The 18,944-nt window shown below is 36.1% G+C and overlaps 1 protein-coding gene across 4 annotated transcripts in view; it reads left to right on the forward strand.

Annotated features, from left to right (window-relative positions):
* The window catches only part of VPS13C (vacuolar protein sorting 13 homolog C (S. cerevisiae)), a 249,499-nt gene that overhangs the window by 26,507 nt on the left and 204,048 nt on the right, over positions 1-18,944 (forward strand). For 2 of the 4 annotated variants that reach the window (XM_006831581.1, XM_006831579.1), the window contains exons 5-9: positions 1,620-1,721; positions 8,401-8,463; positions 13,113-13,178; positions 13,452-13,561; positions 15,920-15,979. In XM_006831581.1, the coding sequence (XP_006831644.1) occupies positions 1,620-1,721; positions 8,401-8,463; positions 13,113-13,178; positions 13,452-13,561; positions 15,920-15,979 (401 nt within the window). The remainder of the gene's footprint in view (positions 1-1,619; positions 1,722-8,400; positions 8,464-13,112; positions 13,179-13,451; positions 13,562-15,919; positions 15,980-18,944) is intronic. The other 2 variants (XM_006831578.1, XM_006831580.1) reach the window with 1 other exon arrangement.

Consider the following 18,944-nt stretch of genomic DNA (forward strand, 5'->3'; position numbering starts at 1 on the left):
TCCGCGGGAGAAAGATGAGGCTTTCTACTCCCGTAAAGATTTACAGCCTCGGAAACCCTGTACAGGGTCGCTATGGGTCGGAACCAACTCGACGGCACTTAACAACAACAACAACATATATGGCTTTAAATACCAGCTGTCACCGTGTGGTACAGTATGAATCTGACTTTTGTACTTAATGCTTATAACATTTTGTGGTTGTCATAGTGACAGTGGTAATTGTGAAAGGCTGGGTGATGTTACCTTGTGACCTGGCAGCTGTTCTTTTCACTGTTACCAAGAACACTTTATTGTTGTTGTTAAGTGCCTTTGAGTTGGTTCTGACCCATGGAGACCCTGTATAGGGTTTCCAAGGAGCAGCTGGTGAGGTTGAACCACTGACCTTGTGGTTCAAACTGACTTTGCAGTCCAGTGTTTGGTGCCACACCAGGACTGCACCATAAACACTATAACCACCTTATTCTTTGTTTTGAATTTTTTCTTGTGAATTGGGTGCAGGTTTACAAAGTAGATCAGGTTTTCACTCAACAATTCACACACATTTAGTTTCATGATTGCAGTCCTAACAATTGTGTTTCTCTTTCCATTCCTTCATCTTCCCTAACCATTCCTTGGTTTGTTGTTGTTGTTGTGAAGTGCCGTCGAATCAGTTCCGACCCATAGCGACCCTGTATAGGGTTTCTGAGGAGCAGCTGGTGAGCTTGAACTGCCGACCTTGCAGTTCAAAGGACTTTGCAGTCTGGCGCATTAACCCACAGCACCACACCAGGACTCCATTCCTTGGTTAAATGCTATTTTATCTTAAATGATCGATTTGTCTAAGGCGTGTGTACTTCCCTTATTGTTGGTATGTGCCATTGAGTCTGCTCCAACTCACAACGACCTTGTATATGGTTTCCAAGAAGTGGCTTGTGAGTTTGAACCACCGACCGTCTAGTTAGCAGTCAGTGCTTATCCTATAGCAACATACCAGGACATCTGTGCCTCCCTAATGTCCCTCTTAGAATCCTGACTATTGTTTGGCTGAAAATTGAGCCATGGAGTTAGTTCCTTTCCAGACTTGAAGGGTGACTAAGGACCATGGTTCCAGGGGTCCGTTAGTCTCTACCCAACCAGTAAGCCTGGTCTTTTTTATGATTTTGAAAACACCTTATTCTTATAAGTTATCTTTATTATGCTGTTTCCTGGTCATACATTACCAGAAGTGAGATTATTAGATAAAAATAGTATATACAAAGTGACTTCAAAAAGTCATTCCATGGAAAAATGGAATGAAAAAATAAATGAAATTTTCCCACAAAGTCTTTGAAGCCCCACCCCTTGTATATATAACTTTTCCTCTGTCCTTCTTACTCATATACTCTGTCTTTTTTTATATCCCTTATTTAATTTCTTTCCCTCCCTCTTTCCTTTTAGATAAAAGTTTTTAAAATAAATAAGATTAATTATATTTAAATTTTTTATAAAACTAATTGAAAGAATAAACTTGTTTTACATACTAAAAAACATTGCTTACCTAATAACATATACACACACATACACAAAATCACAGTGGCACTAAATGCTTATCATTTTTTTTTGTATATTAATTATATTTCTTTTATTCTGCATAATTTTAGGTATTAAATATGATGCTGAAAAAGAAGAAAAAGCTTTACAAGATATTAAACAGAAAGAGTTATCTCGAATCGAAGAAGCCCTTCAAAAAGCAGCAGAGAAAGGTAAAATTTATATACCTATATTTTAAGTTTATTAGATATGTCTGCATTTTCTAAATATCTAATGATTTTCAAAGAGGATGTTTCTTTTTGAATTTTTATAAACTCTAATTCCAAAGAAATAATCTTCCTTTAAAAATCACGTCTCATAACATAGACTGTATTTTCATTATTCATATTTACTTTTTTAGTGATTATTTTATTTCTGTTAGTTGGTTTTGCTCACTTTTCTTAACCAAACCAACCAAGCCCACTGCTCTGAGGCGATTCTGACTCATAGCAACTCTAGAGGACAGAGTAGAACTGCCCCATAGTGTTTCCAGGATGTATAAGTCTTTACAGAAGCAGATGGCCACGACTTTCTCTCACGGAGCAGCTGTTGAGTTTGAACTGGGAACCTTTTAGTTCGTTACCTCGCTCTTTAACCACTCACCACCAGGTCGTCTTCTCAACCAGGTTTTTTTTTTTTTTTTTTTTAATGTTGCTTAATGTTGATTTTCCAAATTTCTGTAAGTTTTTGCAGGCCTGTTTATTTTGAACAATTTTGACAGTTTCTTTATGTGCGTTTTTACCTGTGTTCTTGCAAGTAAGTGAGGTTAAGCATAGTAGTGTAGTAAAATGGGTTTTGGAGGATATGGTGCTGTAATTCTGTTGTAAGTGATAGCTCCATATTTTATCAAACTAAAAACGAAACCAAACCTGTTGCCCTTGGGCCAATTCCAACTCACAGTAACCCTATCCATTAAAGAGTAGACTGCTCCATAGGTTGTTGGTTTTTTTGCTTTAAACTATACGAAAGCTGATCACAGGCCTTTTTTTACTGTTGGGTAGGTTTGAACTACCATTCTGGATGTTAGTGGTGGTGATGGTTATGTGCCGTGGAGCAATCCTGTACAGGGTTTCCGAGGCTGTAAATCTTTACGGGAGCAGAAAGCCACATCTTTTTCCCGTGAAACATTTGGTAGTTGCGAACTGCTGACCTCGAGATTAGCATCCTGATTTGTAACCATTACATTACCAGTGCTCCATAATGCAAACTGTTTGCATTCCCACTGACTCTTAGATATGATATAGGATAATTTTTAGAAACTAGATTCTTCAGGATTCAGCATTTTAACATCTAGCTTTAAGTTAAAGAAAACAATGAAATATATGCTTATATATTATGCATAAGAATACATATTTTAATAGACTTTTTTTATAACAGTTTTTATTTTGAAGAAAATTTGTCCCGAAAGTGGAGAATTCTTGTACACTACCTCTGCCCTGTGTACACTGTTTCTTCCGTTATTGACATCTTGCATGGTACATTTGGTACAGTTGATGAACCACTATTGATTTATTACTACCTAAAACCCATTGTTTACATTAGCTATAATTCTTTGTATTGTACAGTCCTGTGGATTTTCAAAAATGATTAATGCTATTTGTCCACCATTGTAGCATCATACAAAAGAGTTTTGCTGTTGTAATTGCCATAAGTTTTCATTTTTGTTTTTATGTAAAAGTAAATCTGGTTACTGTTTTGATGTGCTTTATGGAGCAAGAACAAGGATAGGGTGACAAAGAGTAGCCTGTAAAGTGGTGAATTGAAGGATTCTTTCAAACAGCTCCTCCCCCCCACTCACCCCCTCCCTTCAGTGAAACCTTAACCCATTGCTGATTGGGCTAAGAGAGTTACTAGCATTTTCCATTAATTTGTTCATTTGGTAGGATGTATATGTATTTTCTTTGATGAAGGAAGAAGAAATATTAAGACAATTTCTAAACTGTTTTTCTCTCTTAAAATATATTGCATAATTGAGTTGGAAATGATGGAAATTATGTTTAGACATAAGATGATTTTGTTTTTGGCTTAGGATTCAGACACTTAATTGAGCCATTAAGAAATCTGTTTTTAAAGAGCTTGCTCATTAAAATTCTTTAACAATGATTTCAATTCTATTGGCTCCAGTATTTCTCTTATGCAAAATGAGCGATTCTTTTCCTAAAAAAAGTTCCTAAATACTTAAAATGCAGAAGCTACTGTAGTGAAATTTAAAAAGCCTAAAATATTTTTCCTTTTTGCTTTCACACTTCATTATATTTCGTGTTTTTGCTAAAGTGTAGGAATCTATATTTTCATGAAAACAAGTTTATTTGTGTTTATTTTTTGTGTGCAAGCTGAGAATGATCTTGTTTTATGACAGTTTAGGGTAGTTATTTTTATTTATTTTTGCTCACTTTTGGCTAATTAGATTATATATGTAACTAGTACTATAAAGGAGTTCTGGTGTGGTGCCCTAGGATAAGTACTCAACCTCAAGGTTGGTTTGAACCGGAAGGTCAGCAGTTCAAGCTCACCATCTGTTCCTCGGAAACCCTATACAGGGCCATTATGAGTCAGAACCAACTCAACAATAACAACAGTATTATAAAAACGAGAAGAAAGACTTGGAAAGCCTTAATTTCTTTCTTGAAGATGTTAAGATTAAATATACATATATTATCATATATACATACATATACATATGCATATACATAAAGGAGCTCTGGCGGCATAGTGGTTATGAATCGGGCTGCTAATCTTATGGTCAGCAGTTCGAAACTACCAGCTGTTGTGCGGGAGAAAGATGAAGCTTTCTGCTCCAGTAAAGATTTACAGCCTCGGAAGCCCTGTACAGGGTTACTATGAGTCAGAACTGACTCCATGGCACATAACAACAGCAGTATATATATATATATATATATATATATATATATATATATACACACACACATATTCATTAATAAATATATTGACATACACTTAGATATATTGCATAACAGAATTATATACTTATAATTTGTAATATAGTTTTAATTTTAATTATGCATTTATAATTTATATGATAAATTTATACTTTTCCTTTGAGAAACAAGCCCTCAATTTTTATTTCCTTATTGACTTTGGATGGAAACAATTTGTGATAACTTCAAAAATTTTGTAGTGTTTTCAGTCAACTGTTATATATATATAAAAAAAGACATGGTGTAAACTCTCCAGTTTTAGTCCTTTGTAATCTAATTTGCAAGATATGACACTTGTGAATTGATAACTGACTGCAAATTTGATACTTGACTCCCCTGTCACTTTTACTTCTGGTCCCCTAGTGCCTGGAGAACTGATAGCTGGCTCCATCGGAGAGGCTGTTAAGGCTCACTTGGTGTATCTGCATCTGTCTATGCTCTGAACATCAGTAGTGCTGTTTTTGTGTAATTAGGATTAGTAGCTCTTTATACTTTCAAATAGTTACATTGTGTCTTCTTGGATAAAGTTCTGTTGGTATAGCACTAAACTTTAGAAAATGAAACTCAGTTTTACCGTTCTTATGTTAAGATATGTAAAAAAAAAATATTAGTCTAAAAGAGTTGGAATTGGAAAATAATGTTGAGAAGACATTGATGGTGGTGGTGGTGGTAGTGTGCCGTGGAGTCAGTTCCGACTCATAGTGACCCTATATAAGGTTCCGTGGAATGGCTGGTAGTTTCGAACTGCTGACCTTGAGGTTAGCAGCCCAACACATAACCGCTCCGCTACCAGAGCTCTTTGAGAAGACATTGCTTCTCCTTAATTGTTAAGAGGTACCACTATTCACATGTACTGTTTCCAGGTAAATACCGCACACATGGATATAACTTGTAGAGCACCCAGGTAACTAATGCATTCAATAAAAAATGCATAATGTACACATCAGTATTTACATAAAGTATTTAAATTTTTAGACTGCATATTCATAATCTTTTCTAGTTCTTGTGAATGTGGGTCCCACCCTCATAAAACATTATTCACGTGAATGAAAAGATAACTCTGGCTTTTATGTGTGTCTTATTCTACCACTGTTGATGACGAATTATTAACTAATTACCACACTTTATTTTTCAAAACTTTCCCTAGCCATTTCTTGATTTTAAAAGTACTGTCACACCTGGGTAGGGACTTCAGAGTGTTTACAAGGGGAGGTATTCAACTATAAGCAGCAGATGATAAAAACAAGAGAGAAATCTATGCTAATATGTTTGAAAAGAGAATTTTTACTTAGATTGTTTCATTTCATAAACTAGAGTGCTGCCCTTGTAGAATATAAGAAAATTGAAATGTGATTGAGTACACTTCTAGAACACTAGCTTAGCTGTAAACTCTCTGATAGTTTTCTTTTTTTTAATTTCCATTGGAAGGAATTTATTTTCTTAGAAAGATATCACAAAGGGAACAATTTAATTTCTAGTGAGGCCCAAATATGTCCCAGTGCTGTAGCTTCGGTATTGTAAGTGTTATTTTAAAATAACACTTGTACATGCTTCTGCTGTGTGCCTTCCAGCTGGTTCCAGCTCCTAGCGACCCTGTACAGGGTTTCTGAGGTTGTAAATCTTTACAGGGACAGAGAGCCTCATTTTTCTCCTGGGAAGCGGCTGGTGAATTTGAACTGGTGACCTTGAAGTTAGCAGCCCAACTAGTGACCCACTACACCACCAGAGCTCCTTAATATAGATTCATACTTAAATAAATATCAAATACTTTGGCATAGAAGACTTACTGTAAAAAGTGACAGTCCCTTGTCCTACCATTCTGTCAGACCTATTCTGTATAAGGGACCGTAGTTTGAGAAATACTTACTGTCAGTCTGATTGATCAATTTAAGGTTATCTAGGACTTCCTATTATAGTAATCAAGGAGTTTGCCTTTCTTACTGTCTCCCTTCATCCTAAATTCTTTTCCTCATCTTTTCATAATATGATTGTGTCATGAATTTTGACCCATTACTAGTCAATGTTTTCATTATTAAACCAAACCGCACTAGATGATTCCAGTTCATGACAGCCCCGTGCTTGTAAGAGTAGAACTGCATTTCATGACTCTCGTCTTCTGAAGTAGACTGCTGGGCCTTACTTCTAGACCCCTGCTGGATGGATTTGAACTCCCAACCTTTTGGTTAGGTGGTGGTATTGTTACGTGCCATCAAATTGGTTCTGATCTATACTGACCCTGTATAGGGTTTCCAAGGAGTGGCTGGTGAGCTTAAGCCACCAGCCTTGTGGATCAAACCGACTTTGCAGTCCAGCACATTAACCCACAGTGCCGCACAAGAACTCCGTAGCCCAGTTCAATCTGTTGACACACCCAGGAACCTTATTTTCATTATTATGACAATGTAAGTATTGTTCACATTATAGGTTAAATGATACAATATGATTATATTTGCATCATATAACTCTGTTTTTGAATTTGTAAATGCTTTTTTAAAAAAATTGCTTTCTCATCTGTGAAAACTTCAGTTTTTTTCACAGGCTACGTGAAATCTGTTGTTATGTGACTATTATTCTTACTTTCCAGTTGTCCAAATCTCCCATTGAACTGGTTGTCTTTTAGGCTTGCTACACAGTTGTTGTCTTGAGACTTGTCTTTTCACCTCTTTTGTGTTTAATTTACTATTTCCGGGGTCCTTTGTCTTTTTCTCTTTCTTACTTTACCACTTAGTTTGGCTGGAACACATCTAATAGTTTGGAAAGGAAAGATTATGCTGGTTATAGTTTTAAAAATTCTCACTGTAAGTCTGAATATCATAATGTTTTAATGAGAAGTTGGATGGCAACTCAATTTTGGAAATTCAAAATTTAGAAAATTCCTGGACCCTACTATTAAAGACCTTATATGTTATTTAGGAAAATAAGACATTATGTTGAGTCCCATCAAAGAGATACAGATAATGTGCTTTAGGTTTTATAATTTGTTTCTGTTCGGTTCAGATAGATGCTAAGGAGATCAGGGCAGAGTGAAGGTGTATATTTCAGCTGGATCTGAAGGGTAAGAGAGAGGACTTTCTAGGTAGAGGAGACAGTAAAGGTGCAAAAGTGTAGAGCATGCATGGGCAACACCTAATCATTTGGAAGTTAGCTATAGTGTAATTGGAAAGGCATGTTGAAGTTAATTTCGAGAGACTTTAATGTCATGATGACAATGTTTGCACCTGTCGTCTGTTGTGCACATGCTACTTGCCAGTCACTTTTCAAGGTGCTTTGTAAGCCTTAGCTTACTCATAGCCACAGCACTATGAAATAGCTGCTTTTACTGTTCCTTTTTACAGTTGAGGAAGCTGGACATTAGTAACTTACCTAAGTTATTATGGTAGAGCTAGAATTTTAACCCAGTCTGGAAGAGGAAGATGGTACTACCTGGTTGTTTTTAACAAGAATGGATGTAAAGCATTCAGACAGTGCATCTGAAGGGAACAGATCACACTTAGGTAAGATGAAGTCATTGTAGCCTATCCTAAAATGTGTGTCAGATAGTGCAAGAATATTTTCTTCTGAAAATGGGCAAAATGGGAAACAAAAGGAGAACCCAAGCAGTGGACTTTTGCTCTGTTAGAAAGTTTGTCAGTGAATTCAGTGGGACATTAGCCATATTTGATAATTTTCTGCCTTGCTTTCTTAATTTTAAATGATGATAACTTTTAGTTATTGAGCATTTTTATTTATGAAAAGAAAGGGTTTGGGTTGAAAGAATTGAATTGGTGTCACCCTGTTTCCTGAGAACTAATTTCAGTTGTGCTGTCTCATGACTTCTAACTCTTTGAATTAAGCATAACCATATTTTCTGTGTGAAATTGAAGGTGTCTTTTAAATGCTTTGTGTTTTGGTTACTGCTGCTGTGCGGATGCAGGTGCACACTCAGGGGAGTTCATGTATGGCTTGGAAAACTTGGTTTACAAGGACGTCAAGCCTGGTGGGTATGCATGGTTCATTATATTCAGCTATGTAAAACCATGTATTTGTATAAGTGTATTTGACGAGTGTCATCTTTTTAGAGAATGGAAATGTAATTCATGCTTTGCCCCTGTCATTATTTCCTTTCCCTACCTTCACCAGCCATGTAGCCATTTATCGTGCATTTGAGTATCTTCTTATGACAGATACTGTGCTGAATGCTGGGTGTTGATGGGTTGAAACAGACAACATGATCCACTGTCCTTCTGAAGTTTACAGTTTGATTTCTAGAAAACTGTCTAATCTGGACTGCTTTTTTGACTTTTGTTCTATAGTCCAATACTGTGATTTCTCAATTAAGCAATTTCTTTCCTATAGCAGCAGTTCTCAAGTTTGTAAAACTATGAAGTACAACCTTTTTGTGTTTTTTCTTAAACTGAGTTTTTATTCAGAATATTACTGGGAGGCGGGCCTAAGCATCTGAGCGTGATGTGATCTCACATCCTCCCTGATTTACCTCACTTCTGTAATAGCTCCTCAGATACCTCTGGACCCTGGTCCTATATGGCTATTGAGATTTGAAACTTCACAAAAGATAGGTTGAAGGATGAATGCTTTAGGTTTTATAATTTGTTTCTGTTATATACTGGGAAATTTACCAAGTACATTTAGTTAATTTTCTATATTGAATAAAAACAGTGATATGATTTATTGATTTTTATATTTTATGTAACTGTTAAGCTTTTTATGTTAACTTCACTCACCACTATCAATTTGATTTTGACTCATAGTGACCCTGTGTAGGGTTTCTGAGGCTGTAAATCTTTGTGGGAACAGATAGCCTCATGTTTTTCCTACAGAGCAGCTGGGTTTGAACCGTTCACCTTGCAGATAGCAGTCCTGTGCTTACCCTACAGTGCCATACCATGCCACTAGAAACTTATATTCAGTTTTATTATGACAAATGGAAGAAGAATTTGCCCAGTAAATTTCATGCATAATATCAGGTGAAATTACTGTGACAACAGTTTCCTTCCTTACACTTCTGTACCTTTAGTAAGTATAGTTGATCATGTTACTTTGTCGTACAGTTACTTTGTGTAATATAAGACAACAAGTAACATGGAGTTACTTGTTGGTCCACTTTTGTAGCTTGTAATTACCTGAAATCTGCCAGTGACAGTATTTTCTGATCTAAGGTCCAGTGGCCTATTCAAATATTTAACAAAATCACTGGGCAGCATTGTTTTAAAAAACAAAAAACAAACAGGAGCACTATGAAGGGAAACCTGATTGATGCAGAGTTTTCTGTCTTTTTAGAATAGATTAAAAAAAAAAAAAAAAAAAAAGACCCAGAATATTGGTGATCCTGAAATGAGAATAGTTTATTTTGCTAGGGCTTAAAGTATAGAGTTCAGGGCCATTTTCTCTTTTCCATTTCCAAGTCTATTCACTCCTAATTTGTTGTCAGTTTTCTTGTTTTTTCTAGAGCAATAGTCCTCCGAAGGTTAAAACTATTTTCATTATAACATGAAGGCATTGGTTGCTTTTTCATTGTGTTGACCTTCACATTGGTGGGTAATTGCTGGCTGCCTTAGCACAAACCACAAGGCAGTGTGGTACCAGATTGTACTAGTAGTCCTTGTCATCTTTGTAAAAAGGAAAAAAAAAAAAAAAATCATTCTCACTTAACAATGTCCTTGATGAAGCAGTGAGACTTTAATAAACACCAACTGTTCAGTACATGACTTTTTAATATTCTATGTGACAAGATAGGAAGCATGTCTAAAGTACTTCTGCTGCAGCGAGAGCAGGCTGGTTATCTTAAGGAAATGCACTTGTGTACACATGGAGATACCAGCTGGACCAGACTAGCTGCTCTGTCTACTCTAATGAACGACTGACTGACAAGTCACTTAGATTTGGGTGTTCGGTGGGAATTTCAGGAAACAGCTCCCCAAACAAACCCATAAACAAACAAACAAAAGAATGACAGTATTTGTTACCACTGATAAAATTTAGCTATTGAATGTAAGAATTTTGGTTTACTTTTTGGTAAACTTGTGTTTACTATCTTAATCTTGACAGCTTCTCAGTGCTTAAAGACTTTTCTGATAAGATTGGTGGTGATATTAATACATATGATTTTTGGTAAGAACAAATGAAACAAGTCAACATTTGGATGATGTACAAAATTCCTGAATCAACATTTCCAAGTGAACAATGCATGGTGCTAAAAAAAAGTCATACATACGTTAAAACAAAACAAAAAGTCCATCCAAAGTACCTGATAGAGCAATTGATTTTAATGTTGCATGATTGAAAATCTATTGGTGGGGTTTTGTGTTCTACACTGTAAGTAACCTTAAAGAAATTCCCACTTGTTGAATTTGAATGTAGTATCAAAGAATATCCATAATTAGATTAAAAGGCAGCAAAAAGGCTCTTCCTTTTCCCAGCTACATATCTGTAGTGAGATCTGATTTTCTTCATCTACTTCAACCAAACACCATGTCTTAACAGATCGGAGGCAGAAGCAGATAGGCAAATATTTATTTACAGCTGTCTTCTCCTAACTTCAGACGTTAAAGAGATTTGTACAAACCATGCCATTCTTCTCACAAAAACTTAGTATGTAGAAAGTAGTTATTTTTTCATAAATATATGTTGATTGTCTTATGTGGTAGTGTAATTTAAAAATAAATGAATGTTTTAAACCTTTCTCAATTTTGATTTCCATTAAGGTAAATTCTAGTAAATATAGCCCACATAAATAAAAAGCTCTGTAGGGTCTTCAATTTTTAAGTGTGTACAGGGCCCCCCCCGAGACCAAAATGCTTGAGAATTACTTTAGAGAGAGTTTGAAAGTTGTTAAGTCTGTTGTACATCAGATTGGTGACAAACTTTCATGAAAGAGCTATGTAGCATACTGATTAAAAATGTGAAACTATTAAACATGGTGCATCTAACATGAGATCCAAGAACAAGGTGATAGAACACTTGTGAAACCAGGGAGACAAGAGGTGAGATAAGAAAAGCCGGTTAGGGTAGAATCTAAATCCAGGCAGATGGACGTCTGTATCTGAAAGCTGTTCCTGTCAAGTGGGATTGCTTTCAGTGTTAGGCTGGACTTTTCTCACTTGCTTTTTTTCAGATGGTACTTCTTTGAGGACTTTGTCTTTTCCATAATGTTAAATTTATGAATGAAGATGTGTCAGAAACTATCACTGTGGCAAGAGATTCTGCCAATAGCCGTGTTCAGAGTCTGCTGTATATTAGTCAGATATTTTCTTCTCGAAACTCAGGGGTTTGTGTTTGTAAATCCAAGCTTTATTGTGTGGACAGGACAATTTGCTTTAAAATATTGAGAAAAATGTTACTATTTCAAGCTAAATTTCCTGTATATTTTCTCAAATATATATAAGATACAGTTTATTATAATGCAAAAATGTGGATTTTTTTTTTTTATTCCTTTGTGCCCAGATATTAGGGTAATCCTTATTCTAATGAAGCTGCCCAGCCTGGTGGCAAGACCATTGCAAACACTTCAGATACCATCTGATCACTGCTTAATGGAAGTCTGTGTAGGTCCCGGGGTAGATGGCCCTAGAGCTGCCTGCAGAAGTTGAGGAAGGTTTCCTATCAGCAGTATTGTTGTACCTGAGGTTTGAAAACCTCCTGGTGAAGAACTTCAGGACAGGTAACCCAAGCTCAGGGAATGACAGGTGTGGAGATTTGGTTGTTAGAAAGTAAGGCTTGTTCTGGAAAGGATGAAGAGTGCTGTTGTCATACCAGTGTTAGGGTTAGTTTCAGGCAATATGATGGGATAGGGAAACGGGTCAGATCCGAAAAGGGCCTTTGGTGTTATACAAACCCATTTTGATTTTATCTGGAAAAATGTGGAGAGCCTTTAAAGAATTTTGAACAAGGGATTAGCGGGCTCTGATTGGTATTCAGAAAAGAGCATTGTGATACCTATGCAGAAGAACATGAGAGTGAAGACTAGAAGCAAAGACACCATGGAAAGACAGTTCTCAAGAGTTAGACCAGACGTGATCGATAGGAGGCCATTGAATGTAAAAATGTGAAACTTGGATAAGACAGATGCTGGTGAGTGCCACGAGGTGAGGCAGTGCCAAACACAAGACCATGAGATTTTAAAGCTAATTTCAAATGCCCAGCCTTTTATATTCTTTATACCTTAAAGCAGCTGGAGAATTTTCCCTGTGAGGTGTATGAGGTAGAGGGATTCATCTGTCTACAACCTACCCATTCATTTCATTTGTGTTCTGTGCCCCATCATGCAGTTATCAAAGCTTCTCTCATAGAGTCTTATATTCTGCCATTATTACATTTCCAATATTTTGGTAGTACATTGAAATTAAGGTGAAACGTTGTAAAAAAAAATATTAAAAAGGGCATTCATTACATAGGAACATTTCACCTAACTTTTGTATAATTGTACTTGCCAAGTTACTTTCTGATAAAAGAAAGCTATTCTTTATTACCACAGCTTGTGAGCATGATTTGTATTGAAATGACAGTTTCAAATAAGATGAATTATATAAAAATTTGCTGTCAGGAAGAATTCTGTTGTTTTGATTTCTGTCCTCTAGTCTCCTAACTTGAATTTTATCCTTTTCTCACTAAAATGCTTCCACTGAGAAGGACGTAAACGTAAAAAGCACAAAAAACATTTTAAGAAACCTTTTAAAGGTCTTGATCGCTCAAAAGGTAGGTAAAAGTAGCTTTTTATGCCATGTGTTATTTATACACATTGCCGATTGCTTTCTGTCTTGGAAGGTAAAATGAATGTTAGATTACACTGTAACTTCAAACATAAGTGTTAAGTTTGAAATGCATATTCAGTCTAAATCTAAAATAAAACAAGGATGCTAGACTTGGCTGTAATTCCCTCTGAGTAGTGCCTCAGCTATCCTTTGGTCATTGACTATTAGATCCATGAGAATTTCAGTTATTTAACTTGCATTTTTCTATTTTTTATAGATAAGCCAAAAGAAGCCAAAAAGGATACATTTTTGGAAAAATTGGCCACTCAAGTAATAAAAAATGTACAAGTGAAAATCACGGACATTCACATTAAATATGAAGATGATGTAAGTAATTTTATTATATTGTATAATTGAGTCATCAAGTATATTTTATGATTTTAATTTGTGATTTCTGTATACATAGATTATCTGTAGCCAATTTGGAATCTAAGATTAATTTTTTTATTTTTCTGATGAGTATACCGCCATTCTCCTTTCCTATGTTAGTCTAGTTTCATTGATGATTTATGTGTATAAATATACCATAAAACTGTCATATGCTAAAGTTAGCATCAGCTCATTAAGGATTATTTTACTGATTAATTGTAGTTAAAATGCAACAATGATTTTCAATTTACTATGCATTTTTTTTATTTACCTAAAAATTAGAAATGTTATTCAATGTCTGCCAAATTTGTTTGAATTTTTTTTAAAATTTCAATTTAAGTTTAGATGAAATTTGAAAAGCACTGACATACAGTTTATTCTCCTTTTCCGATTAGCTCTATATGTAGCCTACTGCTATTCAGTGAGGCACACTTGTTAGTTTTAAAAACACATGATGACAGCTTTTTCTTGAATTGACTTTGCCTCTTGACTCTAATGAGTTGTTAAGCAGGATTTTGTTAAGATAAATACCTAAAAATTTAACCCATAAATGTTTAAATTTTTTTTACACATTTGTTTATGATAATGATAGTGAAATAAAATGTCCTTAACACATCATGGAAGTAAAAAAAATATTGTTTATGTAACAATATTTAATGGCATATTGATGAATGAGAACCTTCATATGAAACTTTGAACTTTTTATGGACAATATAATTAAAAATGTACATTATTTCTGATCCTTTAATAAAATATAAAAAGTTACATGGAAGTGGGATAATTAACATCATTCATGTATAAATTGATGTCAGTGACAAAATGCACTGAAATATTTTAAAAGGAGAAGAATTGGAAAATGCAATGGGGTCTTACTTATATCATGCCCTTTTTGACTTAGAAGATAATGAAAACTGTCTAAGTATAAGAAGTGAGGGTAGGATTGTATAATAGTTCATCATACAGATGCTCAGTTGATGGCAGTAGTTGGTAGGTCTTGCCTTAACAACTGAGGAGTTATGTTTTAATGAAGTTCCTAATGGAACAGCTGGAGAGAACTGGAGAAACAAAGGAAAGGGAGCCAAAGAGACTAGAGTTTATTTCACAAACTGCTTTCTAGAAACTCTGCCTATTTCCAAGCAAATTTAAAGTTGTTGTTGTTGTTAAGTGCCGTTGAGTCGATTCTGACCCATAGTGACCCTTTATAGGGTTTCCAAGGAGCAGCTGGTAAGCTTGAACCACTGACCTTGCAGTTCAAACGACTTTGCAGTCTGACGCATTAGCCCACAGCGCCACGTACATAAAAAAAATGAATAATGGACTAAAGGAAAACATTTTTTTACAAACCATTATGTTGTTGTTGTTTAGTGCCGTTGAGTTAGTACCGACTCATAGCCACTCTGTAGAGGGTTTCTGAGGAGCAGCTGATGAGTTTGAACCACCAATGTTGTGGTTTAAACTGACCTCGTGGTCCAGTGTTTATCCTACAGGGCCATACCAGGACTGTGCACCTGTTATTAATTAAAAACAAGGATCGTTAAGTCAAGTGTGATTTCAGTTACAGCAGAGTATGTGTTTCTTCTATTTGAGGTATATTCACGTTGGACACTCTTTAGTCTGTGTTGACTAACTTGGGATCATTATTCTTTTCCTCCTCTCCCTAGTTTCAGTCATGACCCAAAAGTTCAAGTCAACTTTTAGACATGTTTATGTTATATAAAACAATTACATAGTGCAATGTAAACACTATTTATTAATGAACTCAGGTATTATACATGAGAAATAGGACAAATATTTATCACTGATAGATGTTTAGATGAAAAACTGAGAAAATTAAATATTAAGAATTCAGGTAGTTTTGTAACAAAATGTTTTTGAAGTGTCAAGGAAATTCAAGACTTGAAGAAACAGTTCACATTCTAAGTGTAAAAACCTTAACTGTTTTCCCAGTGATTTAGTGGCAGTGTTCTTACCTGTAAGATCTTGTTTTATTCATCTTTGAAGAACACCTGTAATAATTATATGTGTGTGTGTGTGTATACATACATACATATATATATATATATAAAATGATGCTCTCTTTCCAGTTATTTAAAAATGAGTCAGATTATTCAGAAAGTATCGTAGCAAGGTATATACTTTATAGCTACACAGTCTGCATAATTCTAGCCTTAACCTTCCTCCCCTTTCCTTCCTGCAATCCCACTGAGCTTCAGGACTTGTAAACACATTGCCTCGGCTGCCCATAGCATAGAGTGTGAGACAGGGATGAATTCCTGCCATCAATGCATTTTAATGTCCCCTTTTCTTCTTTGCTAGGTCACTGATCCAGAGCGACCTCTTTCATTTGGTGTCACACTGGGAGAACTTAGTCTGTTGGTAATGTTGACTTTATTTCAAATTTCTGTGAAATTTGTTACATGTTATTTCAAAGTCACAGGGTAAATTTCCTAAAATTAATTCTTAAGTTAGCTACTCCTTTTTTATAATCTTGCTTCAGCATTTCTAGAAGTTAAAGAATTTCAGTGATGCTATGATCATATTTATTTTCTAATTATTTTGGTTTGTCTATTTGAATTTAACAAATGCCAAATTGTCAATATCAAACATTTGAAAAAATTAAAAATTAAATCTTAAACATGTGGGGAAAGAGAAAGAGATCGCTTTGTAGACTTATCCTTGGAGCAGGTAGATGGAATTTCCAAGTAGTTTATATGTATATGTTTAGCTAGCTTATATGAAGAAGAACTTGGCACCAGGATTGGAGGAAGACTAATTAACAACCTGCAATATAATACAACCTTGCTTGCTGGAAGTGAAGAGGATTGGAAATACTTAGTGGTGAAGATCAAAGACTACAGCTTTCAGTGTGGATTGTACCTCAGTGTAATAATGAAAACAAAAATCCTCACAACTGGACCAAGAAATAACATCATAATAAATAGAGAAAAGATTGAAGTTGTAAAAGATTTCATTTTGCTTGGGTCCACAATCAGTGCACATAGAAGCATCAGTCAAGAACTCAAAAGACTTACTGCATTAGGTAAATCTGCTGCAAAAGACCTGTTGAAAGTGTTAAAAAGTTAAAATGTCAGTTTGAGAACTAAGGTGCACCTGACCCAAGCCGTGATATTTTCAGTAGCCTCATAATGGGTGTGAAAACTGGACTATGAATAAAGAAGACTGAAGAGGAATCGATTTGAATTATGATGTTGGAGGAGAATCCTGAAAGTACCATGAACTTCTGGAGTACAAATAAATCTGTGTTGGAAGAAGTACAGCCAACATGCTCTTTAGGAGGCAGGATGGCCAGACTTCATCTCCCGGACTTTCAACATGCTGTTAGGAAGGAATGGTTCCTAGAGAAGGATGTCATACTTGGAAAAGTGGAGGGTCACTGAAAAAGAAGACAATCCCCAGTGAGCTGGATTGAAACAGTGGCAGCAGCAGTGGGCGCAAACACAACAGTAATTGTGAGGCTGGCCCAGGGCCAGGCAGTGCTTGGTTCTGTTGTGCATGGGGTTGCTAAATATAAGTTGGTACCGACTTGATGACACCTAACAGCAACAGCAGTAACATGTATCTGTTTATTTGTGCATGTATGCATTTTGGTTGTACGTTATATAAAATAACCTATTTTGATTAAACATTTAGTAAGACTACTTGATTTCCTTAAGACCTAAAAGGTCTGAAGGATTGTTGTTAGGTGCCGTGGTGAGCTTATCCAGAGTGGAAAACAACTTTTTTTTTTCTCTTATTATGGACTTCTTAGTGGTAGGAAGCATGTTTTGGGACATACAGTTTAAGAAACGTAGGTAAGTTACTTTACTTTTGTAGAAAAAGAAGAGTAGCTTCATTTATATATTTTAAAACTTAAGGACAGAGGAGAGTGCACAGGAGCGCACACACTTGCAGATGAAACCCACGTGACCTGGACCGGATGACTGGATGAACTTGACCTATACCTATGGAGCAGCAACTCAAAAGAAGGAACAAATCCTTACAACAAGAACCATTCCCACCCCCTCTACATCCAGAGTGGACGTAGATGGGCAACTTGGACATTGGATACTCAAATGGGGACGGGAGGACTACAAAGGCAAGAAATGACTGGCTTACAAGCTTTCAAGGGGGAGCCTAGTGCTAGGGAGCATGGAGGAAGGCAGAATCTCCAGTGGGTACTATTCAATCTGTCTGGGTGGAGGGGATGAAAGGAAATACAGATGGGTAACTCGCGATACTGTAGTGAAGAATGCTTATCAGGACAGATTATGAGGTTTGGAAATGCAAAGGTAGACGTTTTGGAACAAGGAAGGGAGTGATTAAATCCTACAGGCTAGGAGCTGAGCTATCTGGGACCATCAACGGAGAAGAGCCGAGAGTGGGACCTTACCCAGAGAAACAGAGGTGCCTGAGATGGAGACAGAGACGGTGACGTGAGCAGTGAAGCAGCTGGGGACTTTGGATCCAAAGAGGGAAAGGGACTGTGGGCCAAAAACTGTGTGTGTGTGGTGGGGAAGTGTAGGGGGCAGGTTTCTAGGATATACCCTTTGGCTGGTTGATGATGCATGGAGGGGATTGGAACCATGGCAATGAGATGATATATGATGGAATGAATGTAAAACTAAAGTTCTCTCATGTAAACTACCATATAATTCACACTAAAACATTAAACAAAAAAAAACTAAACTGGATAGAGAGAAATACTTATAACTGATGGTACATGGAGGGGATTATAACCATTGTAATGAAACAAGGTGTATGGTTTGTTGACTGGAAAACATGATATGCCCTGTAAACTTTCACTCAATCCACAATAAAAAACCTTAATTTTTTTAAAAAAAGAAACAATAAAAAAAAAAAAAGAAACTTAAGGACAGTGGATGATAAATCCTATCCAGTAGATATGAGAATTTATGAGAATATGCAGAGGGCCTAAGTAGGATAAAAGGGGGACAAAAGATGGAAGAGAGGTAGACCAGCAGAGACACAGAAAAAGACATGGTTACATGAAAGCCATGTAGAAGTAGAGATACGCACTGAGTCGGAGAACAAAGCCAAGACTAGCTATAAAGAAAAAGAGAGTTGGAGAAACCAAGGAAAGGGAGCCAAGAAAATAGTGTGTATTTTAATATACTGCTTACCCTTTGTTGTAGTTAGATGCCATCAAGTTGGTTTTGACTCATAGTGACCCTATGCACAGCAGAACGAAACACTGCTTGGTCCTGAGCCATTTTTACAATTGTTGTTATGCGTGAGACCATTGCTGCTGCCACTGAGCCAAGCCAATTAATTGGGGGGGGGGTTCTCCCTTTTTTTACACTGACCCTCCACTTTATCAGGC

Source organism: Chrysochloris asiatica, unplaced genomic scaffold (assembly GCF_000296735.1).
Source record: "Chrysochloris asiatica unplaced genomic scaffold, ChrAsi1.0 scaffold00004, whole genome shotgun sequence".
Classification (NCBI taxonomy): domain Eukaryota; kingdom Metazoa; phylum Chordata; class Mammalia; order Afrosoricida; family Chrysochloridae; genus Chrysochloris; species Chrysochloris asiatica.